Source organism: Empidonax traillii, unplaced genomic scaffold, assembly GCF_003031625.1.
Source record: "Empidonax traillii isolate 1590-97213 ecotype Southwest subspecies unplaced genomic scaffold, ASM303162v1 scaffold17:size2698205, whole genome shotgun sequence".
Taxonomy (NCBI): Eukaryota; Metazoa; Chordata; class Aves; order Passeriformes; family Tyrannidae; genus Empidonax; species Empidonax traillii.
In genome coordinates this window covers 2,349,820-2,375,760 of record NW_020955210.1, presented here as the reverse complement: position 1 = coordinate 2,375,760, position 25,941 = coordinate 2,349,820, and the positions used below count along the sequence as shown (strand labels likewise).

Sequence of the window (25,941 nt, the reverse complement as noted above, 5' to 3'; positions counted from 1 at the left end):
GGGAAGTAGTTATATCCTTTTTCTTTTCAAGAAACACAACTACTAGGAGCTTTGCTGTCAATTCTGCAGCTAAGGAATATAGAAAGTGGAATTAATAGTTGATATAGTTAGGGCGACTCTGTACTGGATAATACCAAGTGGTCGAATCCTGTCATCTTTAAAGTACATCTCAAGTCACCGAGTTAGCTGACATTAGACTTACTTCATTTTATTGAAATACTTGGTTTTGGCTTTATCTGTTCATGTCTTTTTTGCCAGTGGAACATGGGACAGTATTTCTTCTTTAACTTCCATTTCTATAGTTGTATCTTGATTTGTAATAAAAAATGCTAATGTCACATAAATAGGAATAGTCTGACTCTGACAGTAATATTTACATTATTTTTTGAGAAATATTGTAGCAAATTTGTCTTGAGTTTGTCAGATACTAATAGCTTAAGCGTGGTGTCATCAGAACTGCCCATATTATTTTGTCTGGAAGGTGTAATTCAGGACTGCTTCAAGGAAACAGAACTTTCCCAGAGTATCTTTGGCTTCATTAGGAATGAGGCTCTTAAAGCTCCTTCAAAAGCCTGCTCCTAAATCAAAACCAGATGTGCCAATAGGGTGCACTTTCATTATACTTTTTTTTTGCTCTTTTTCCCATCTACCCCTGCCTGATACAACAAAAATTATTTTATTTGGGAGTGATTATCTTTCTGACTTCTGTGAGGTGTTTACACCGTTTGTTAAGATTCTTCAGTAGGGCTGTTAAGTTTTTCCTTAACTTACCCTGCTTAATTGGATTTGTGTACCTTTATAAAAATTTAAAAATAAACTTGAGGCTCTTTCAGATTTACTTTTTCTCTTTGTAAAATTTTTGTTATGAATTCCAGCATCCATTTTGTGGTATACTTGCATATATATATTACTTGCTTTATGCTATGCTCTGTTTTACATAAACATCTTTCCGTCTCCCTCCCACCATTTTACAATATTGTAGTGGTTTTGCTGTTGCACAGTTTTAGTACACCACGTTCTTCCCCATCAGTAATACTTTTCTCTTTCACACTCTGGTCCTACTGTCATATTTGACTTTTGTTCCTCCTTTTTCCTAGAAATTGAGTCTATTCTAAATATTGCAGATGTTTCACTTAGATTTGTTTGAGAACCTTCCCATACTATCGGCACGATCACAGGCCATGACCCAGTTATCTCAGGCCTTGGCAAATTGTGTATTTTAATTTCTCCTTGGCATCTCAGGTTCCTTTGTCTCCCTCCTATTATCTTTCACCTAAGTCTTCATTTCTTACAGTCTGCTGTAAATTTGTTCCTGGAATCGTTTTGCTGGTTTCTGATCTCAGTCTGCATCACATATCTTCCCCTTTCAAAACTTAACACAACAATGCCTCTCTTTTAAATATCTCTTCCCCATCTCCCTTGCTTATGCCAAGTGTTCTGCCAGCACAGTGTGCTGTGCCATTTTCCAGTTTCTCCCAAAGTTTGACTCACATTTTCCTTCACAAAAGCTTAGATTCCTAGGCATTAATCAACTCACAGTCTTATGATTGCATCTTAGTATTTTTCCTCACGGCCTTCCAACACTGCTTTTTTTGTAAATTTGTTTAGCAGTTACTTTGGAAGAGAAAAGCTTTTGTGGGTAAAAGATAAGTTTTTGAAGTAAATCTCCTCCCAGTCCTATCTTTGCCGAAACTCGCCATAAAAGAGGTTGAAAAGATGAATCAATGCTTAGAAAGGCAACTTCATTCCTATGAGGTTTGGAAAGAGAACTAGGTTAGAGAAACTTGGCTTGATTTGTTATCATCTGTCCTGAGAGCTGAATTGTGTGTAAAACACACTAAATTTTGATCTAACTAAGGGACCATGCGGTAGCCTTGTAGTCTCTATAGTTGCATTCTTTGTTTTAGAAAACTTCTCTGGTATTCTTGTTCACTAACAATATATCAGTTTGAAAAACACAAATATTTTGTCTTAAGTGCTAGATACAGATACTTACACTAGCTAACAGTGTTTTATCTGCTAATGTTTCTTATGGGAGCTTTTGAATAACTTTTCAGAATGAAGGCATGCAGTTTCACAATGATATTTTGAGCAGAAAGTTTTATTTATATACTGAGCAAATCAACAATATGATACTTAACTTTTCCTTTCTAAATCTTCATCAAACTTTTCTGTTACATTTTTGTGCTTACAGGATGAGCTAAGTAAAAGCTTTCATATCTCTGCATCAGGGGAAACTCCTAATAGCTCAGACTATATCTAAATTAAATTCAATAAATAAATATGAGAGAAGTGAGTGGTTATTGCTGCAGCAGGCCTGCTAGTTGAAGAAATTGAAATACCAGTGTGCTAGTTAAAATAAGAAATCTTGCTTTTCATTTCGTGTACCCTTGTGTTAAAGCAAATACCTCAAATGCAATTCGTTGCTTTCTAGAATATTGAGTTTCATGTTTATTTGTTTGCCTTTTAAAATACTAGTCAGATGAACTAGCATTCTATCAGAGTTTTATAATTCCCATTCCTAGTGGTAAATTATGTAGATAGCGTGGCTTTAACTCATGTTTGATTAGATACTGTATGTTTTTAAATTAATTTCTCTCTAAGCTCTTTGCAAGGAATAGTAACCCACTGCAGAGAGGTTACAGTACTATGGACTCTGTCTGTTCTGCCTTAATGATACAAGGGAATAGTTGAGCAAGAATAAATGAGGTACTTTTGGTGGGTAAAAATGTGAGCTGACTGTCAGTGTGAGATTGGTTCTAGGAGCAGTTAGCCAGCAGTAATAGGGCACACTTGAGTAATTGAATTTGCATAACAAGGCTTGCTGAAGAGATCTGACAGGCCCAGAGATTTGTCTGGCTGGAGATCTCCAGATGGACGTGACCACACAGCAGCTGGGTGGCACGTTTCTCAGCATGGTCAGCAACACCCAGACTGTCAGCTGGCCTCTGCGATTGCAAAGCCCTGGCAGGCCAGCTGGTGGCTTCTGACAGCCAGTGGCCCCGTTAGAGAATCTTTTCATTCTGCCTGTCAGGGTACAGGACCTGCAGGGACCAGTGGTAAGATGTAACAAGTCACCAGTGAGAGTTGTTAAGATGCTGCAGAAACCTGCTTCTGTTAAATAGCTGCTGCTTTACTGCTGAGAGTGAACCCTCTGAAAGCTTTTGCCATCCTCTAACAAGGACAGGACTAACCTGTTCTCCAGCATTTTGTTTGGAAATCTATTACTTGATGTTTGTACAAGTTTAGTTTCAATACCAATATTGTTGCATCTAACCAACATGCCCCGTCAATGACAGAAATACATTTTTATGCGCTTATTACTTTCACGAGACAAAAGAGCTTTTTTCCCAGTGTCCCTTCCAAGGGTACTAATCTTACTGTATTCTAGATTTAGCAGGTTCAGTTACATGGAGCAGTTTATGGAAATATACTGTAAAGGAAAGCATTAGTAACAATGGAGGCAACAACTATTTTACTTGATTAGTGTGCATAGATGATCTGTGTGAGAAGGAAAAGAATACACATAATGCTAGAAATCTTATCCTTTGTTATCCTCTGAGAAGTGATGTGAAAAATTAGATCTGTTGCCTTCTTGTTCTAAGTTGCTCGGTCCTAACATCTCTGAGCCCCAGCCACTTAAGCATTAAGCTGTTGAATTTAAACTCTGTATGCCCTTCCAAACTTGGGAAAAGTTCCTGTTCACCAGAAGTTGAAAATCCAGGTTGTTCCACTCCCAAGACAGTAATAAAATCACTAACAGGAGCTACATACTCTCATCCACTTACTGTTTCTGTCCTCATCAATGTTACTTTGCCCTGTTTACAAGGTGACATAGTCAAAACAAGTAGGTGCCTGCTGTCTAACATACAGGCTACTGATTTGGATATTCCTTTTTTTTTATATATATATGCAAACCCCGTCCCCCAAACTGAAGGAACTAAAAGTAGATTTTTATTGGATATGGTGTCCTAGCCATCCTAATTTCTTAAGGATCTTATTGCTTCACCAAGTGTATTAAGTTTGGGAAGGCTGGAGGGGAGACCTCTTTTCTGCTGTTCTTCAAGTCTCAGTTTCTGGGTTGTTCCTGCTGTTAGTCATCCATAGACTTCTGTCAGATCATAGAATTGTTTGGATTGGGAGCAACTTTAAAGTTGTTAGTTCCAGCTAGTCTGGTTCCAAATCAGTAGCCCTAACTTTTACTTTTTTTTTTTTTCTGAAAAATTTTATGTCACAGCTGAACATTAGACCCATCCTTCTTACTGTGTTCCCTTTCTTTTTGGCAAATAGCATTCCACCTTTGTAAACCCAGTCAGTCAATTATAGGACTACGGAATGGCGTGAGTTGGAAAGGACATTAAAAATCATCTAGTTCCAAGCCATCTGCCATGGGCAGGGACATATTCCATTGGATCAGGTTGCTCAAAGCCCCATCCAACCCGCCCTTGAACATTTCCAGGGATAGGAAGTCCACAACTTCTCTGGGCAACCTGTTCCAGTGCGTCACCACCCTCATAATAAAGAATTTCTTCTTACTATCCAATATAAACCTACTCTCTTTCATTTTAAATTCTACTATCGGATTTCTGCCTTCCTCACTGGATTAGTTCTGTCACTTATCACCCTTATCACAACCTTTATTTACTTCCTACCTTTGATTTCTGAAAGCTTGGGTACCTTTAACAGTCCTGCCTAATTCTGCAGTAGTCATGCTCTGTTACCATTCTCAAGTCAGGAGAATGTGGCTGCAGACTCTTCGCTACCCACTTCATAATTTGAAGGTTCTCTTACCCCTGTCAGACTCCTCTAATTTAATGGTACATATCTCTGCGGGGGAGCTGGGATTTCTTGCCTGGACTTTTGCACCCAGGCTTCAGTCAGGCTGAAGTCTTTTTTTTTGTTGAAGGGGGATGTCGTTCCCAGCTGAGTTCAGGATACTTGGTAGCCAGAAGGGCTTTCTTGTGCACAGAGTGTATTGGTGAGAGCAGTGCAAAACAGCCTCATGAAGCATCCGATTCATCCAGTCTTTGAGTCTGCTCTAGCATACTAAACTTAATGCTGGATCCCTATTCCATTTCTCTGTAAGCAGACCATATTTGCACCTTAACTACTGCACCATTGACTTATCAGGCTGGTGCCCCTACAGCACTGTCTGGAATCAGCTGTATAGTGTCCTTTTGTAATATATCTGTTTAATATATCTTGTTCTGTGGCAGGATGCATCAGTTCCCTTTTGTCTCAAGGAGAGATAGACTGTTAAAATAAGAACAAAAACTTCATTATTTGGAGATATGGGTACGTTTAGGTTTTTTAACCAAGAGCATTTTGATACCACCTCAGGCACTGTCCAGAAAAGGTTCTTTCTTTGAAAAGTACTCTGTATGAATGTAAAATGAGTAAGAGAAATTGTCAAAATAAAGACCACTTTGATTGTTTTATAAGTCTTTAGACATTTTTACTTGTATTTTTTCTTATTGACTGTAATAAATGCTTAGCATGTAAGAACTAATGTACAGAAAGTTCCACTTTGAAAGAAGTAGAATAATGCCATTAAACCTTTTAATTAATTTTTATATCTATTCATCAAAGAAGGCTGAAATAACAAGTTTTTGTTCAGTCCTGTGATGCTGCAACGTAAAACTCACAAGATTTGGCTGGTAGAATGGGAACCTCAAAGCATTTCTGTCCAAACAGCAGTGATGAATGAGAGAATCACTGGTTTGTGTCCATCAGATTAAAAAAATAGGCCTGTAGAGAACAAACGCAACAAAACTGTCTTCCCTTGCCACCTTGATTTTTTGTATTGTTTTGGAGTGGGAAAATACTTGAAGTCTGATGTGTAAATAATCCCTTTAAAGTGCATAAGCTAAATAAGCAGAAACCTTTAGAGTGCACTTTTATCTCATTCGAGAAGTGTCCCTTTTAGGACATCAAATTGTCATTGAACATTCTTTTTAATTAATTTAAATATAGTATTATTGACCATTGATAGACCAGTCTCTTCTGACATAATAGTGCAAATCTCTATTCAAAACACTGAACAACTACCTCAGGAAGAGAAATTTGGCAACATTTTGAGATGCTTACATAATCATTTTACTGTTTTCTATGTTAAATTCTAGCTAACCCCTGACACAGGATGGAAAACAACCTTTTTAAAAGTAAATTATGTATCTTTGCCTCCTGTAGGTGATTCTGATCCCCTTCCTTTCCTTTGTGTGCGTCTGTGTGTATTTTGCACAAAGAGAGTGAGGAGATGTACTTGATATACATATGTAGAGGCTGTTCAGAGGCAAGGGAAAACTGTACTCTACACACAGCAAAATGAATTGTTGTAAAGCCAAAGTGCACCTTATATGTTTAGCCAAAAGCGATTAAGGAGCTGGTATATCAAATGTTGTAGCAAGTATGATTACCTTCCCTGATAAGAGTGCAACGTTAGGCTGTGTTTAGCAGATCTGATTACTGTCTTTGTACAGTCTGCCAGTTTTAGTAATTTCTGGTGTGGAGGCTTTACTTTTATGCCAGTTGTTCAGTAGCTGGTTCAGGCATTTAATTACTTAGGTAATTTTTAATATTAAATTCAAATTTGGAGCAGTTACTTATTTAAAATTACATAGAATTAAATAGCTGTCTTCTCTCTTCCTTCTTTCACCTGCTTTCCAGGAAAAGGTAGATGCAGGTGTCATTAAAGCTGCTTTTTTGAGGTTTCTCAGTACAGAGAGCACAGATTGACTTCCTGCTGAGAGTCTGGATATGTAGCCAAAAAAGTTTATATTGAGTACTGAGCTGACTGCTTTTCTCTATTTTTCTTACTAAAGTCCCCACTGAACTGTAGTATGTTGATGAATAACAAATACAGCAAGAGCCAGAGACATACTTCAGGTACATGATCCCCCCCCTTTAATCTAAGAGAAGAGGCACAACACAAAAATTAGGAAACCTTCAATGTTAAGAGTGTTTATTAGAATTAAGTCTGTCTTCTGAAATAAACTGCTGTAGTTCACTTATTCTTCCCCTTTTTCCTATCATTCTTTATGAACAAAAGCCCAAATCTCTGATTGGGTTATATTTGGAGGCAAAAAGAAAGGATGCTTCCTAATTTCATACTGTAAGACTAGAGTAAGCACAGAAAGATTGCAGAATAACCTCTTAAAAACCTTATTTTCTATGTTTATATCAAGCAGGTGCTGTTCTTTCTTCATCTACATTCCTGGGTAATTGAAAAATTAATTTGAAACTGTAATGTTATCTCCCTATGAAGGCAAATATATTTTTTTCTTTCTACTTAAGAGCTTTTAAAAAGCATACTTTAAAAAATTATTCTAGCCACTGTTTTATCTTTTGCTAACATTTCAGAATGATCCTGAGCATTTTATAGATAGCTATAAACCCAGTAGAAAGCCGAATTACTTTGTTTATTCCAGGTCCTTGCTTTCTCATTATTTTTTGTGAATGAGGAGGAAAAAACAGTCTGAATCTATTGAACCAGTTATATGCCTGCCAAAATATTCTAGAGCATACTTGAAAATGGCAGGATTTGGACTATTCTCTGTCTTCTTTCTTCTATATTAACCATAGTTACATCTCTTCGGTGCATATGACCCAGTGTATTTCTAATGCAGTCTGATTTTTCTAAATTAGAAATTTTGAAAATATATAATAAATGTGATTCAAGGTGAGAAAATTATTTGCTCTCGATGACTGCATCTTTCCTCCCAGTGTATGAATCATGTAGCTTCTGCTTAATTTTTAGTCCTTCCTTTCAATGATATTCCTAGACAGGATGCAGTTCTGCCCTCTATCCTTGCCTCTCCACCTTGTAAACCATAGTTACGTCTTTGCTTGATTACTACATGCACGTCCACTCTAGAGTTAATATCTGCAATTTTACTGAGTTTATTTACAGCACCTGAGTTGCAAGGAAAAACTTACTGTATTTTGGTTGTGTTGTTCTCTTGCATGCTCCTTATAAAGAGGAAGCATGAAAGCCAAACAAAATAACATAGCAGGTAAATAGAATAGACTGAACTACACAGGGTTTGGAAAATTTTATTTGTTTGGTTGTCATTTGCCTGCCTTTAGGCAAGAGTGGCAGGTCCCTTTGTTCTCTTAAGTTCATCAGTGCTGTCTTCCATGTTGCCACTCTTGTGATAAGCCACCACCACCTTCAAAAGATGGTTTGGGAATCTGTCCAACATGGGAATTCTGGTAAAACTATTATTTAATACATGTTGTATCTTTGACACCCTGTTTTATGCAGAAGCTGCCACTAAATGTGACTTGTAGCATCTACTCAGCACAGTCACACCTTAGTGTGAGTGGACTGCTCTACTGGTGGACTTTGGTTGTGTTAAGGAGCTGTTTGGAAAGGAGAAGAATAAGTCCCCACTCCCTTATTGCTCTTCATTTCCAGGAGACAAAAGTGGTGAGTTGGGGTTTACTTCAACAGAACAAGAATGTGTATGGCAAACATAGTCTCTGAAAGGGCTCATAGAATGAGTGTACAGTGAGGAGAGGGGGCTGCATAGCTTTTTCAGAGCAGAAGATGCAATCTAACTGCAAGACTCTTAATGAGCTTGTCTGCAATGGAGGAGGAGAGCACCAGGATTCTGAAGATGGTCATTAGTTGCAGATAACAGAAAACTTTGGGGCATCCTAGCAGACAGTTGTACAGTTTGTTCTGTTCTGTATGGCAAACCCCTCTTTCCTTCTGAGTTCAGAGGAAGGATGCAGAAGAGATTTTAAATAAATGGCTGTCAGATACCATTACCCATTCAGGCACACTGCAGCCAGCAGTATTTGCAGCTACGTAGCACAACCTTTGCAAAACAAGCCAGTGTTTATTAGTCAATTGACATACAAAAACTGTTTGGTTTCTGAATGGAAAAGCAAAGCTTAAACTTACGTCTGTGCTGGCAGCATGAATTACTTTCCTGCCTAAGTGTCCAGAATTCCTTTTTTCCTTCTTTGTATTTCCAGCAGAGCTCAGAACTGGGAATTCAGACATCAGGGTTCATGTTTTGTCCAAGTTTTAGTCAAGCCACTTTGACATGTTCCTCTTTCCTTGGCTGCTAGTGGTTATAAGTCAATACTTGGAGTGTTCATTCTTGTCCCACCCATGGTCATTCCATTCACATGTGGGCAGTTTTGGGGATTTCACTCAGTTCTTTTCCAGTCCTTTGTCCTGAAAATCCCTTAGCCCTTTCAGTACTAGGTGATAACAATAAAAAGTGAGGGGTGAAATCACTGTGGTTTTCATTTTAAAGGTAGCTGTACTGTGTTTTAACAATAAGCCATAGTAGTTACTATGCTTGTGTCAGTTAATAGAAGGTGACAGATAAATGCCGTGTAGTCCTACCAACTTCAGTCTGGGTTATTTATATACTGTGATGTAGAGAATCCTGAAAGCTGGCTGAAAAGCTTTGCATTTTTTAATATAATTCCTAGCCAGTTTAAATGAAACAAAGATATGGAGATGATACAGCAAGATTGTACTAACCTCAGTGTGACTGATAAAGGGTGTCTTTTTTCATGTTTTCATGGTTTATTCTCCATGGAGAATAGAAAAAATTTATTAAAATTTTGTTGATTAGGGATCTATAATGATACAGAATTGCAAAAGAAAAAAATCTTCATTATAAATGTAATAAAATGTGAGGAGTTTACCATTATATTCATGAATGTAACTGGCACAAGTTTCTAATCTTCTTGAAGTGTATTCATCTCACAAAGCTAAAGTAGCTTTCTTCTATGACTTATGCAGCATCATTCATATGAGCTGTTTCCTATTTACAGCTTGGTATTTTTATTGCCTCATTGACCTTAGAAAAGCAAGAAAAATTTCTGATCATTTCCTGATATGAATTGACAGTAGCAAGTCCTATATTAGCATATGCTAATTTTTTTTCTTATTTGTATCAACCTGGGGTTTGTATTTGGACAGCCATTTTGAAATGTTTCACTGTACATCAAAATAATAGGTCCTAATGGATTGCTTCCTGCTTGACTAGACAAAAAGTGGTTTTTTTTTTTTCTTTTTAATTTGTGCCCGAGCAAATTTAAAAGAAACAGTAGAGCAAAATAAAGTAGATTTGCTGTTAATGGCTTTGCTTGATCGGGTATTTATATTCTGTGTATGGTTTTATTCTATATTAAATTCTGACAATAAGGTAGCTTTTCCTCTTTGAGGTCAGTAGTGTTCAGATTAATCAGGTTGACATTTCATGCCGGTGGGTCATGAACTGTTGATAATAGCATTAAATGGTGATTCACTTGCTGCAGGGAGCACAGCTCATTATCCAGTCACTATATTAAATCATCGCCACAAACAGATAGAATCCTGTGTGTGCATGCACACATCTGCACACACACATGAAAATCAAGGTGAAGATCTCTATCCCGTAGCTATCCAGTTCTCTGTTTCTAGCAATTGTTAAAGCTGTTTCCAGTATACAAGGATGATGGACGTCTCCCCATTTGGGAAACTGGAATAGTTCATTCTGAAAAATCTGTTTATGTATGAAACAAGACTAGACTATGTGGTTTATTTTCCCGCTTCTGTCCTAAAAAAGGGAGGTAATTTTTGTAGCCAGTTTCACGTTAAACAAAAGTGAAGAAAAATATATGTGCATCATTTCTACAGTGTTAGTGTTGGAAAAAGAGCAAGATGTAAAATGAAAACAACTGAAATCTGAATTGCTTGTATTCATTGAGTATGGATTTTTATTTAATGCTGTGTTTCAGAGGCTTCTATATTAGTTTCAGATGTGCTACTTCCTGTTAGAAACATTCATACTTAAAAAAAAAAAAATTAAACACTGTCCTAGTGCAAGAAAAAGTATATCATAATGGAAAGTTTTAAAATAGAACACTGTCTAAATAGTCTAACAGTGGATTAACTAAGTTGAATGACAGGAAATTCCACTCTCTAATGCTTAAAAGATTTTGCAGTTAAATGCAATTCTCACTTAATTTTAAGTTGCTTTCTTTTAAATTAAAAAGTATTGCAAGGCATGTGTCCAGCAAGTAATAAGAAATGTTGGGGTTTTTCCTTCTACCTGGAACAGAGAATCTGGGAGTTTTCTCCCTCCCTGTCCTCTGCCTCCTCCATTTGAGCCAGTGTAATTTGTTTTAGTGCAAAAGTGACGGTTGTTCAAAGGCAACGCTTAGAGGCACTTCACCTTAAGGTACGAAGGGTGACCTGAAGCATGAGCTTCTCAAGGTCTTCATAGTTGACAGTGGAAAAGTTATTTATTTTAATATATGTTTTTTCTACAAGACATTATGTATAATTAGTATATAAATATTAATTAGCATGAGAACCCTGTTAACCTCAGTATTAACTTTGAAACTGAGAAGTTGGGGGGGATTCATACAGATGTACGTTTTTATACATTTATACAAATGGTCACAGAAAGGGAAACCATTCTCTGAAGCAATTAGCATGCTATATATTTTAAGAGAAGTTTAAAAAAGGGAATTATGAAGGGAAACATTTTAGATTCTTCAAACTGTTGTGTTTTGTTTGTTGTTTTGTTTTTTTTTTTTTTTAAGGCTAAATTGCTGGTAAAACTGTCAAGAGAACCAGGATAATATGAAAAAGCTGTAGGCCGCTAGAGGTCACTGTTTGGTAATCAACTTCTAATGAACCAGAACTGTCGAGAAGGCCAATAAATTACACTGTGGATTTTTCTAATTATGAATTCCTATTTAATCATTCAATGACAAGTTAACTGTGGCAGCGGTTCTATGTACTTTGCATACACAGTTATGTTAATGTACTATTATATTTCTTAGGATGGAGGTCCTCCATCATTAGAGCAGTTCATTACCAAAGACTCTCTTATCTAATCATAATTACTGATTATGAGAAATAATTAACTTTGTTACCCTCTTGATTCTGTTCATAGGCAAAATGCAGTCTTTCTCTTTTCTTGTTTTTTAAATGGAAAGCCAGGGCAAGTACTGACTTTTGATACCTTTACATTAAAGAAAAACATTTAAACTGTTTTTGTGGAAAATTGCCTAAGTTGCAGTTTTGGAATAGTTACAGGTCACAGGGAAAAAAGAGGTGCATGAATTTTATAGTGGTTCTCCTTAAGTTGTCATTCAGTACAGTTAAATATGAAAATGTGTTTTGTTTCATGAAATGCGATTTGGAACATGTAAAGATTTGTAAATTCAAACCATATGATTGCATATTGGCTCATCCTGAAACAATAAAAGTAATAATAAAAATAGTATCTCTTTTAAAAAATGTTTCCATATTAAACTTAGAATTAGTTCATACATAAAGAAATATGACTTTTAATTAAATTACAAGAGTTTGCATGCATTGTATAAGTGGCATCAAGTACATTTGAGAACACTGAAAAGTACATTGCATTTTAGGCTGGAGGGCAATGCTAAATCTAGTTCTGTGAAAGAGATGTATTATCTGTTTCACAGAGAAGTAATAATAGAATTATGTGTGGAGGATTCCTAAACAGGAAATAAAATTGGGAAAGGCCTTATTACAAAGCGATTCCTCAAATGGGAACTCTATATCTTCCCAGTTTAGACTGTTTTTCTAGCAGTTGTTGTCATCTTGCATTATTATACTGCTTTGCCTTTCAATGCCTGAAAGCTTTGAGAATTAACTGTGAATATGCTAAAATTAGGCAGCAGAAAGTGATTTATTACTTTGTAGATACAGAGTTAGGCATGTTTTAAAATAAGCATATATTTTAAAGGAGAAGCTGAAAAATAAGACTGTGTGGGCTGTTCACTGTATCCAGAGGCAACATTCAATGCCAAAGTGCCTGCAGAAAGGACAGACATATCTGAAGGAATGCACTCTGATGATGGTTCAGAATGTCAAGAAAATTCTTGGTCTCACAAGCACCTTGAGGAGACAAGGTTCAAAAGTTCATTCAGAAATGTTCAGTGCCGTCTGCAGTCCTATTATTTATGCATTTCTTCCAAATTTCAGTTGGTAAGGCTCTGTCAGTTGTCCTTTTATAGACTGTACCCAAATCAGGTAAAATTAAAACTTGCAGCTAAGCAGCTCTCCAGGAGAAATAACTGAAGACTGATTTTTTTTAAAATTACCTGCCTGACATTTTTTTCTGGCTATAGATTTCTATTTTGTTTGAAAATTTTGTTAGATTCGTGCTATTAGATACTAGATATTTTTTAAATGTTGTCATCATAAATATGCTACTACTAATTGGATTGGTGTGTGTCATTGCTACGTGTTCAGCTCTTAGATAAACCAGAAAAGCTTAGGAGTAGGTATGCTATGTTGAACAGCCATTTAAATGCTTTTTCTTTTATTTTTCTGTGTTTACTCACCTTTTAATTTCTTATATGACATGAAATGACTAATAAATGCATCAATAGGAATTTACCTGCTTCTGCAGCTGACTTTTTAAGAAGCGAACCTTTTATTAAGAGGAACCCTTACCTCTTGAGTAATGCAGTTTAAGTGCATATCACATATAATTGAGATAAATTTTCTTTTTTAGTAATGTGCTTAGTGCCTGCATTATTGAGAAAGAAAGCATGCTGGCATGTGTTGTTGCTTTTGGGGGCCTATAGGAGCGTAACATGGTAAAGAAAACTGTAAAACACTAAATTATTTAAAGTATTTTGTTTTTGTAAAAGGGGATTGATATCTTGTTACGATTGTACTAATACTGGGGAAATATGTAAACAATAATGTTAAATATCCCTGATTTGTTTTTTCTTCAAAGGTTCTTGTTTTTCTGTTATAATTAAAGGGTTTCAGCTTTGACATATCTATTCCACAACACTGTGTGAAGATAATTGCATTTTGCTGTGGAGTCAAGGTAGAATGTGCGAGTATTTCATTCTCTCCGAATGGACACATTCAAGTCCAACTAGCAAAACCTGCAAACGTGGTGGCTTATGGCTGACTGCTTTTTGTAATTTGAAGAGTTCACCAAGTCTGGCCATATGTCAGGTTTTGTTGGTCATGCATTTGTAGGTATGCTGGTCAGTCAAAACTGATGAGGTGAAAAGCTGTGATGGCAAGGTGGACTTTTGGATCTGTTTGTGGCTTTTGGTATTCCACACAAACATTAAGCTTCTGCAGGCTTGATGTAGTTGATTTTGGTATTGTTTGTGAATCTGAGTGAGAACAGCTAACTATAAGACTATAACTGTAAGAATAGCTCTTATAGGATTTTACCTTCTCTTTTTCTAAGGCAACATTATAAATGTTCATCCCTTTGAGCTTTTTCATCTATAGTCCTGTACTAGTCTTATTTTCTGGTTGCTAATCTTCTGCATAGAGTGGAAGCTTTTGAAGAAAGTGAGTTTGCGATTATGTTAGATTTTCAGCTCTCTCACCTTTCCAATACCAGCCAAAAATTATTCTTGCATCTACACTATGTGATTGGGATGAAGTTTTATTTCTAGAACTTGAAGTCTCATTGATCAAGATGAGAATTGTTTCTGCTGAATTCTAGTTGTGTGGAGAGTTAACTCTGGCCCACATAGAGGTGCAAGTGTGTGCATGGCCGTGTTTCATTTTTGGACTTCCCCTAAAAGACAAGAGTTCAAACAGTATTGCTGGGCAGAAGATGATGGGTCATTTTCTTTTTTTCTCTTGTATTTGATGCTGTGCTTGCCCAGAGCCTCTTTAACCTTACAGCTCAGAGGCACGTGCTTTACATTTGGGCTGTCTGAAGTCTGCTCTGAAATTTTGGTATCATGGAAATATGGAATGTATTGCTCCTTTTTTTCACTGGCTGTCCAGCCTTCTTGCTATTGTTCATATAAAAAATGAAATACTTGTTTTGAACAGAGCTAAGCTCCGTGCAGGTAGTTTTGCTGTCCACAACTGTAGATACTTGCAATTGTTAAGTTTCAATATTTCAGTGTAGGTCTGCAGCCCCAAAAGATATTTAGACCATATATCTTAAGAGTGTGTGTGTGTATATACATACGCTAAATCGGGTACTCCAGACTTTTACTGTTATCTAGGGATTTTATGGTGGAATGTGGATTAAAGGTAGAGAAGGGGAAAGATGACTGTCATGAGCTATGGTTTTTAAATGTTTTGATACAATATTTTGGGTCATAAAAATAAGCAAATAATCAGTCATACTTACTTTCTTATTGCAGTGCTATTAACCTTTTTACTTCCTAAGTTTTCAGGTGCTTTGATATTTCTCTTTGTTGTTACAGTGACTAGAATTAAATGTAATGCTTTTAAAAAACTGCTGCAGACAGGACAGTTTCATCAGGCCTTTCAGCTTGTACTTCTGTTGAAAAACTTAAACTATCTTATGTGTGTATTTGCCTTTTGCAACTTATTTTCTTTGGCTGATCCTGTGGAGGCATCAATTGCTACTTAATACCATCTCGTAAAATTTTCCTCATGCATTCCCCTCATATTAAACTGCCTCAACAACAGCTTCTACTCAGTTTTTGCATGATTTATTAAGAGGGCATATTCTTTTCTGTGTTTTGGCATCCTTATATAATACATCTAAATCAAATTAAAGATTTTTTTTTCCCTACCATCCATGGCCAAGTTCAAGTACTAATCCGTATACAATTCCACTCGGGGCTCCTTTACAAACATAAAGCTTCTCATGACCATTTTACCTATTTTGTTTAATCAGTTGTTTATCCTTCCCCCTACACTACCTTCTACCTTCAGTTCCTGAGGATGTTTACATAATTTTTTCTGTTCCCAAAAGGGATATCCTCTGCTACTATAACACGTGTATGTAACTTACTGTTTATATGCATATATCCTTATGATTCATGTAAATCCCTGCGTATGTTCTCTTTGAGGCCCCAGAGGATCCTTGCATGTACAGCAGCACTTCTCAGATTGGCTGGAGACTGGAGAGTTTGATATTGGCTTTTGTCTTCGGACAGCACCTAGCAAAATAGGGACCCAACTGTGACAGCAAGTGAAGTGCTAAAGGAAGGCTCTTAAAGCAGTCTCTGGCTGCATCTTCTGCCTTCATATTATTCTAGGAGACAAAATCTGTTTAATTACTCCCTCTCATGCTGGGCTGCCCAGAACAGGTAGCATATTGCGCACCTCACTTGCATCTTTCTTACAGTCTCTGCTACTGATAGGAAAATAGCTGCATGGAGCATTAATGCTGATGCAAACAGTCTGATCCACTCGTCTTCATTCTTGCCAGTGCTTGTGGGAGAGGGGGTGGAGGAGGAGGAGGAGGGAATTATTATTCTGCTGCTGACACAAGGAGAATTGAGAGTGGCTTGATGCAACAGAAGATTATGTTCCCTGAGGATAAACAAACAGAAGGAGATAAATTAGGAGAGAGGATAATCCTGATAATATGTGCATTCCTTAATTTTGATTCAGTTTTTCAAAACGTAAGATTTCACAGAGGTTAGAGGTTTAATTAATACCTGTAAACCATCTCTTAAAGTTTACCTTTTAGATTGTGGAGTAATGCCTTGAGTTGGCATTTGAGATGCACAAATTTGGCCATAAATCGGAATTGAATAGGAATATCATGTGAGGGAAAATGTATACATAACCGTCCCTTCCTCAATTAAAAAATAAAAAAACCTCAGTTCTCCAGACTTTTTCACAAAACTGTTTGTTAGGAAGTCAGAGCAGCTTATTCCTTGCAATCGTCTGTTGCTTTTTCAGCAGAAGCTGGGCCATTGTGATATTTATCTGAATTCAAACAAGGCTAATTAAAAGAGCTGCTGACAGTTGTTGTGATCTGACTTTGACTGGAGCTTGATGGTCATTATGGGTAAATAATGAACTAGGTCTGCAAATGTAGCAGCTGCCAACTTGGGATAGAACAGCTATTGCGTCCAATTTAAGGATCTATCGACCGCTTCCCTTCTCCCTGCAGATCTTCTTCCTAGCAGAAAACTAATGTTTTCTACTGCTTTGTTTTGTGGTTTCAGCTATTTCTGATATAGTCTGTAATTTCCTCTTAAATATTTAACCTAGTCCATTATTAGCTTTCAGAGTTAACAACTTTTCCATTGAGCTTTCTTTGCATTTTTATTTTGTTTTGTTTCGTCGGTGGGTTTTTCGCAGTTTGTTTTTATGTGCAGTGTAATTGCTTAAATAATGATGATCATGTGTATTTAATTTGCCTGTTGCTGCAGAATAGAAGTCCACTAGACTTTTTTCTAAGCATAATCTCACAAATGGTGTCATTTGATTATACTTCCTTAAATGGTCTTTTGTCTGGATTAATAATGAGTGGTTGTTGTATAAATCTTCAAATCACTGACCTGAACCTCCATTTCCATTTTTGCTCAAACATCACTAGTTTATGAGCTACGGTGATGCAAAACTCTATTTATCAGAAGAGAGAAACAGCAATGACTTCCATTAAGGGGCTCTTCCAAGTACATTGCTGCTTCATCATGAGCTTTGGCTTGTCCCATTAGCAAATAGGAATGGTACGTTAAAGAGAAAATGGCAAATTTTAATGATAGATTAATTCAACTTTCTTCTAGAATCCCTGGCATTATAAATGCAGTACAAACCACAGAATCTGATATACAGAAGAACTTTGTGCATCTACCCAGAGCTTGCTTAGCTGCCATTAGAAAAGGCAGCGTGCGTTATGTAAAATGTACGGAGGCGCTTGTGCATTAGTGCATAATGCAGCAGAACTAGGGATCTTGCTGGGAAGAAATGATCCCAAGCGTGCCCCTAAAAGACAAGTCTTGCTTTGAGATATAATGATGAAAAATTGCCCATTTATTTGTGTCTTTGCGTTTCAGCAAAAACAAAACTTTGACTCGTTGACTGTCGAGCTGCTGCAGGGGTTTTGTGCATGTATGTGTGCGTCCGCGGGTGCGGGCGTTTCTGTTCTTGCTTTGGAAAGGCCAGCGATACGTTAACAAGGGGTTATGTTCTGCTGGTTTATGTTAAACCAGATCACCCCCTAACATGTGCGGAGCCATTCATCTGTGTCACCAAAACCCAAGAGAACATCTGACATGGACTTTGAAACAGAAACAGTGATCACTTACAAATCAAACATGGCACGCTCTAAACCGATTGTGCACGGCAATCTTTTCGAGAAAGGACAACTAATTGAACATGATAAAGTGTAAAGTTAATTAACACCCTTAAATTTGTTGATTACTTTCACGGGATTATATTGTTCGTTGAGGAGCAGCTTTCTGTCCCAGCTGTCGCCTTTTTAGCGAATGTCCCCGGTAAACAATAGAGACACCATAACAAGTCGTAAATGGTCCCTGTGACAGCAGCCCCTTGTGAGGCTGCATCTGTAGAAAATGATTAGAACAATTGCATTTTAAAGACGGCTCACATTGCAGCCAGGTCCCATCGGCCCTCTTCTTTATCTCCACTGATGGCAGGCTGGTTAAAACATTTAAGTTCTTTTGAGCAAATTAAGTGATTTACTGTGTTTTAGTTATATGGCAGCAGAATAGCTTCATAGGTCTAGCTTTGATGCTGATTTTTATAATAGGGAGAAACACAAACCCTTGGAGTGGTGTTGTGCTGTGGGGGTTTTTTTCTGAGTCTTTTCTGTTTACTTGTTTCCTGGAAATAGATTGATGATGGCAGACATTGTCTATGAAGCAAGTACAGAAAATTGATACCCGATTTGAGGTTTATAAAATAACTAGTTTCTTTATGGTTATTTTAAATTTATAGTATGGTTTTAAATATTTTGCTTTTATTTCTGGTAGGGATTTATAGCTGATTTTGCCTATACATGCCTGTTAATTGGTTTTAGATTTATATATGTAGGAAAAAAATAGTAACCTTTTCAGTTAATCTTTCCTTGTGTATCTTTGTTTAACTTTTTTAGAGTTGCAAAAGACAAGGTATTTGGTGTGAGCTGGCAGGTACTTAAATAAATCTGCTTAGTCCTTAAAAATACACAGGCACACAAGGTACACAGATGCAGCCTCTCAAGCTCAACCTATCTGAGAGCAAACATGACAAGAACCTGCTTGTTTGAAGCAGCTGCAGTCGCTTAAACTGCATTTTTGCACAAATAGATCAGAATAAAAGACCAGTGTTCCCTTGCACTTCCCAAAGCGTTAACAGGCAAAACCTCAATTCTTATGCTTGCGGGTGCAAAAACAGGAGAGAGAATTAAAACTCTAGCAATGCTTTTCTCAGTAGACTAAACGTTGAATAGAAAGATAACAAAATAGATGGTTTTTTGCCCAGGCTTCTTGCTCTTACAGCCCTCATCTCCTGCTTGTCCTTTGGAGTCTCTGAAACAGCAATATTCACAACGTTTCAGTGTCAAAACCTTGTCAGCAACAAATTTTTTTATCTGCAGGTGCAACGCAACAGTGGTTTAAATATTTTGGCACAGGGATGTGCTTGGGTGCGTTGTGTTTTCAGCAGCGTAACTGTTTTCGGCATCACCACTGTGGTGGTGCTGTAATGCATAGACTGACAATATCACTTCCTTTTAACTCATCCGCCCTCTGCTCTTCTTACAGAAATGTAATAAAACTGAAAGCAAAAGCAGATACCTTCATGTAACACTTTTATACTAACATCTTTTTTCTAGTAAATTGTACTCCTAATAATAAGCAAACTGATTGAAACTAAGCAGTTTTCATGATATGGCTATAGAGCTAAGACCTTTTGGGGCTTCTTTTTGGAACTGGAAACGTCAGTGGCAAATTGCAAGACCTTTTTCCAACAGTGTTAAATACTGTTGCATTAAGCATGGAGAAGTGAATATGGAAGGGCAGAGTGTTACCAAAGTAGGCTGCTTGGTCTGGATGCTAAAACTAGATGTCATCTTCAAACTGTCCCTGGATAGTTGTGACCAGTTGCTGTTGTCATATGATGGCTCCCAAGTCTCCATTCCTTTTTTTGTCAAAAATTGTGAACTTAGGAACTGGTGTGCGTCAGATTCACTGAGCAATCCATTAGCAATCAAAGTGAGAAGCACCTGGATTGAACTTGCCTTACAGGTAATGCAGACAGATATGTGAGGAGACTTTGAAAAGCATTTCTTTATGTACCCCTTCTGATAAAAGAAATTAATTTTTCAGATCTTCATCCAAAACCTTCTAGTACCAAAGTGGAAAACCAGTCTCCTAGCGGGTATGCCACACTGCAGTGCTACTCTATAACTTATCGCTATATTTTTTTCCCAAAGTAATTTTTTGCATACCCCCTCACTAGCTAGATCTGTTATCATATTTATCTGCAAACCTGTTCCTGTTATTTTATATCTCTGATGCTGTTATGACCAACTGATTTAAGAGTTGATCTGCTCTGTGAGAGAGTGGGATCTGCTGCTGTGACCTCCTTAAAGGATTCTGCACGTAGGTGTGGAATACCATCCTAGAGAAGCCAAGTATAAGACGGCAGCCATGGGCTCCATCAGCCTTGCTTTGCAGAGGAGGAAGAAATCTTAACACATCTTAATGACAGGTACAGTTTCTCTGAAAATTATTCCCTGAGGATCTGAAGAGGATTTTTGTATTTTAGAAAGAAGAGATAGATTCTGAAGGACTTTTGGCCCTGACAGCATAAAGCATTATGTTAGGTGGTAAGAAATCTTCAAAAACTCAAAATATGAAAAATAATCATTAGCTTTTTTTAATTGCATTAGCTGCTCTTCGTATTCATTGCTCTCTTTAGTGTTAGAAGCTGATAATACTTTACTGGCTTCTGTGGTTGGTATGGAGTCTGTGCTTGTGAAATAAAGCTGTGCATTCTTGTATAATGATTTTTTTAATTTCTATTTTTAGATGAAGTTACAGTTCTCATACTCCTAGACAGCATTCCAATTTTTTTTAATTGCCAGTGCTATAAATTTGCTGCATTGTTCCTTTAATTCTGATAAAATAGTTGATAGTTGGCAAGAAAAGTAGATGATAAAATTTACCATGAAGTAAACAGGGTTTTGTTTTTAAAACAAGAATTTTCCAAGCCTTCTCCATTATACAACAAATTGCTCTTTTTTTTCTACTTAACTAATTTATTTTTTCTTCTTGAAATGTATTTGTACAAGTGAGAGAGTGCAGCTGTCAGAAGATTAACCAGCTGAAAACTATTGTCAGCATTAATTTTGCTCTAATAAATGAATCTCTGAAGCTATTTAGCAGTCTGTAATCTAGATACAAGGCTATTGACCTATGATGGATAGTACTGGATTTTGTTTGTAAGCTTTGACTTAAATTGTCTACTTAATTTGCTGCAGGTCAGATCACAGGATTAGTGGTAAAGGCCATTATGTGGTTTGAATAAAAATAGCAAGAGGAATGGAATGAAAATCATTGTGTTTATTAATGTAGCAATCTTTGCGGTCATGTACATACCAGTGAACTGGTAGCCAAGAAGACAACAATGACCTGTTTGTGCCAGCTCTAAATCTGCTCTTTGCTCTTGGCCCAGTTCCTGTGAGTTGCCTGGAAAGGAGTTGTTCATGTGAAATTAAGGATGGACTGCAAATAGGGTGTCTCTCAACCTGGGCAGGAAGATCTTCACCACTGTAAATATTTCAGTACCTCAGCAGTGTTCTGCATATAGACTGATTGTTTTTTTAAAGCCATGGGTCTGCCTGAGTTCTTCCGAATGGTCCAGTTCTGAACTTAAAACAGAAAGGCACAGATTTACTGGAGTGAGTCCAGCTATGGCCCATGAAGATGACAAGGAGTCTGGAATATCTTTCATATGAGGAGAAACTGAGAGAGCTGAGACTGTTCAACATGAAGGGAAGGCGGGGGCAGGAGAGGGGATCTTATCAATGTGTACAAAAAGCTGATGTGAGAGACTGCAGAAGAGGGTCAGCTACACTCTTCTCAGTAGTGCCCACTGATAGGACAGGAGGCAATGGGCATTAATTAAAACACAGAAATTCTATCTGAAACACACAAAAACACCTTTTTGCTGAGAGGGTAGTCAGGAAGAGGTTACCTAGAGAAACTGTGTAGTGTCCATTGTTGGAGACACTCAAAAGCAGACTGGACACAGTCCTGGGCAGCGCGCTTCAGCTGGCTCTCCTTGAGCAGCAGGGTTGAGCTATGTGATCTTGAGAGGTCCCTTCCAACGCCAAAAGTCCTGTGATTCTAGCTTCTGATATAGGTTAAGCAAATACTTCATAAGCAGAAGCATCTTTACTATTGCCTATTTTTGCGTAACTGGTAGGTATTTACTCTTTTTGAGACCTTGGTCTGTCATACTTGTCTGAAATTCCTCAGTGATTTCAAAAGATGATGCGTGCTGAAAGGCGGGATAGGGAAAATAAACAGTTGGCAGATAATGAAAGGGGCACTTTTAGACATAGTCACAGAGAACAGTTGTACAGAGACAGTGCATCAATTGAAATTTTTATTGAAAAGCAAATAAAAATGTATCAGATTATTCAGTGTGAGGAGCTGCAGTGTAACTGTCCTTGATGTTGTAACGAAGTCCAAAACTGACCACTTCTTTAGCTGTGTTACAGCACTTTATAGCACTGTACCTAATTGAGCATGTTTAATTCGAAAGTTGGTTGCTATCTGCAGCATATCCTAACAGGTTCACGTTTGATGCATAGCGCAGAGAATTTATAGTGGGTATGCTTCTTGCCAAAGTGAAAATTAGGAAGCTGATTTGTTCATCAGTTTAGGCCAAATTTTTCTAGCTGTTATACTCATTAAATACTGGGGATGAGGAGGTTAAGGGTGTATGAGTAATTCATATTAGAATTAGACTTCTTTTAAGGAACAGAATATTTCATGGAGGTTTCCTTTTCACATGAAAAATTTGCTAGTGTGCTTATTGGAACTGTATAATCAAAGAACTGTGGTATGTGCTTACTGAACTGTGGTAAAGACAGGACAGACTACAGGAATAAAACTGGGAATAGTGTGTTTGTGTGCATATCTGTATGTGTATGAATAATTTTTACATTGTCTTTGAATAGTTCTTTACGTCATTGTATGTGCATTAGGTTTATAGGAAACTAACTTAAAGTTTCTCAAGAAGAATTTTGCTTCAGACTAGAAACATAATAAACTGCAAAGATTCAGAATACTTGGGTTTATATGTCTGTGTCTTTTATCTGTTCAGTTATGTGAAAATCGGGAATCATTGATAAAAAATAGCATAGGCTTAGAAAGGGTGATAAAAGCAGAGTTAACTTTGAGCAGTAGTTTGTCAATGGACGTATGTGAAGAATAGTTTGACAAAAAATAAATTTTATTTAGTAATTCAGATACAGTTAATTTTGTGGAGTGCAAAGTTGCAGAAAGAGTTGATTGTTTCTTCATATAAACTATAAAAAGTGACATTGCCAGTTGTGTGTAAGTCTTGTGACTTTTATCCACTAGTGAGCATGGCAGATAATATGGCTTTATCTCCATCAGATGTTTGAAAATTAAGATCACTGATCCTCTGAGTACTGAGAGTATAGGCTTACTTTTAAATAGAATTTGAGATGTTCATCATAAGTGTAGTATTAGTTTTGCATCACCAGACATTTACTGGTAAGATAAACTACTTAAGTTTTTGGGTTTTGTAATAATGGTATTAAATCCAGTGTTGTCTTGATTCAGGTGTTGGAGCTGCTCGAGCTGGAAACCTTACTTTCATGGTTGGTGGAGTGGAACAAGAATTTAATGCTGCCAAAGAGTTGTTGACATGCATGGGTTCTAATGTTGTTTACTGTGGAGAGGTTGGAACCGGACAGGTAATGCTTTCTGAAGGGTTAATTGTTATCTCAGTCTTACCTTTTTCTGGCTTTTTCTCTATTGATGCCCACTTTTTTATTTCAGAACTAAAGTCTGACTGGTGTTTATCCACATTGACTTGTTGAGATTATACTACTTAGAGGATGGATATTTTAATTTTGTTTATTCTAAATTTAGATTTACTGGATGTTCTGAAGGACAAAGAGCCCCTACATTCTATGTATACTAACTGAGCTGCTCTGTGGCTCTGAAGGAGCCACAGAGCAGCTTTCATTAATGTACTATCATAGATCTGTGCTTACTGGTGCTACCTCTAGAAGAGAGCTGCCAAAATATGTTTGATCATACTGTCCTGGTCCTAGTTAAAGATGATTCCTCCGTGTTAGGTCTGTAAAAACACATAAACTAATTGATAATTTCACATATTTTCAGGCTGCAAAGATCTGCAACAATATGCTCTTGGCCATCAGTATGATTGGAACTGCTGAGGCTATGAATCTTGGAATCAGGTTTGTTTGATTTTTGTACTGGATTAAAGCATTTTTTCTGTGTTTACAGTTTTTGTGGATTATGGTTGATTTTGCTGAGACAATGATGATTAAATGGCACAGATAACCTTTTACCAGAAGCTGTCTTATAAAGTTAATAACAGGCTAAAGGGGTTATTTAATAAAATAGAGGTTTTCAGAATGGGAATATTTTCTTGTATTCTGTTACATTTCTGCATCTGAAGTTGAGAATGTATTTGTTCTGCTGCAGTGCGATGTACAGTAATGTTTGTCTTGCATTATAAACATGCAGAGATAATGCAGAGGTAAGTTTTTGTTTGTGTTCTAAGCGAATGTACAGTTTATTCAGAGTATTACACTCCCATATGGCTCTCGCTGGCTTTGTTTACTTTGTTAAATTGTTCCAAAATATATTTTAAAACAAAACTTGTACTACAATGTGTATATCAAATTAAGATCAAGGCATAAAACAGAACATCTACCTTTCTTCGATTTTTTGAGTGCAGTTTGTCCTAATTGCCAAAACTCCTAGCTTGTCAAAGAGCTGCAGTCTTCTCCTCTCCATTCTTGTCAATGCTAAGATTACCATTTCTTTTCTAGCATGTGATACATCTAACTTGTAAGTGACAGCGTATTCAAGCAAAGATATTTTTACTTTCGAATTGTGACCTGTTTTATTTTGCTGTTGTCTTTTTGATTTTTTTTTTATTTTCCAATAGAGTCGATGCAAGTACCAGTTCAGTATCAAAGTATTTGAAGCTTTCGTAAATTCTTTTAGCCTGATCTGAATCATTTGCAAATTTATAGACAAAGAAGTCCTGTGTTTGAAAATATTATCTTGCAATTGTGTATCTTTTAAGGGTTTTCTCTGAATTATTTTTCTGCGCAGTTACATCCTTAAAATTTGCCTTTTAAAACTGCAGATATTGTAGATACCTATCAACTGGGCTAAACTGACTTCGTGTGGATTTGATACACTGTAAAAACAGTAACAGGGTATCAAATGCTTAAAGAAATAAAAAAGAACACCTACATATGCACACATACACGAGACAATGTAATGGATTCACATTTCCTCTTAATTACCATATCAAGATGCAGTTGTTTTATTGAATTGCCCTTGTCTCAGATGTTAGACTATCTTGACCTATTAAGTTGTCATGTTGTAATTGAGATAAAAGAGGAATTTGCTTTGCATCAGTGCTAATTGGTTTATCAATATCCAGTACCATTTACATTTTAAAATTGAGAGTCTGTAAAATACTGAAGCATGTCTGCATCAAGCTGTAATAAAACCAGTAGCATTGTTTACAACTATTGTAATCCAGTGTAATCCAGAAAGCTTTCATCAAGTTCTGCTTTAGGTCATGATTCACTTAATAAAGCATATGCAACTGATTTTTTGTTATAGTTTTATCTACATTTGTAGCAATGATTAGAGTTAAAATTGGAGGTAAAATAAAATCAAAAGGTTTGGAAGACAGATATTCAGGGCATGTAAGCCCTGTGCAGAGCAAGTTGATATCTGCAGTCACTGTAGCTTGAAGGTGGTTAAAATTTTCTTTTTTCATTTTTTCCTTTTCCAGTTCAAATTTTGGCTACATTCATATTCAGCATTTGTAAGGGAAAGTCCAGTGTGAAGGTGACAATATGTAAACCTTCGTAGCCTACAATCAAGGTTATCAAGAAGGAACTGTATTTATTGTAGCAGAAACCTGCAGATTGTAATCAAAATATTACAAAGAACAGAATCTCATTTAGTCCAAAACTGCAT

The 25,941-nt window shown here is 36.8% G+C and overlaps 1 protein-coding gene across 2 annotated transcripts in view; it reads left to right on the top strand.

The window, feature by feature from the left end:
• The window catches only part of HIBADH (3-hydroxyisobutyrate dehydrogenase), an 82,665-nt gene that overhangs the window by 44,464 nt on the left and 12,260 nt on the right, over positions 1 to 25,941 (top strand). For both annotated transcript variants that reach the window (XM_027896516.1, XM_027896527.1), the window contains exons 5-6: positions 23,524 to 23,657; positions 24,091 to 24,167. In XM_027896516.1, the coding sequence (XP_027752317.1) occupies positions 23,524 to 23,657; positions 24,091 to 24,167 (211 nt within the window). The remainder of the gene's footprint in view (positions 1 to 23,523; positions 23,658 to 24,090; positions 24,168 to 25,941) is intronic.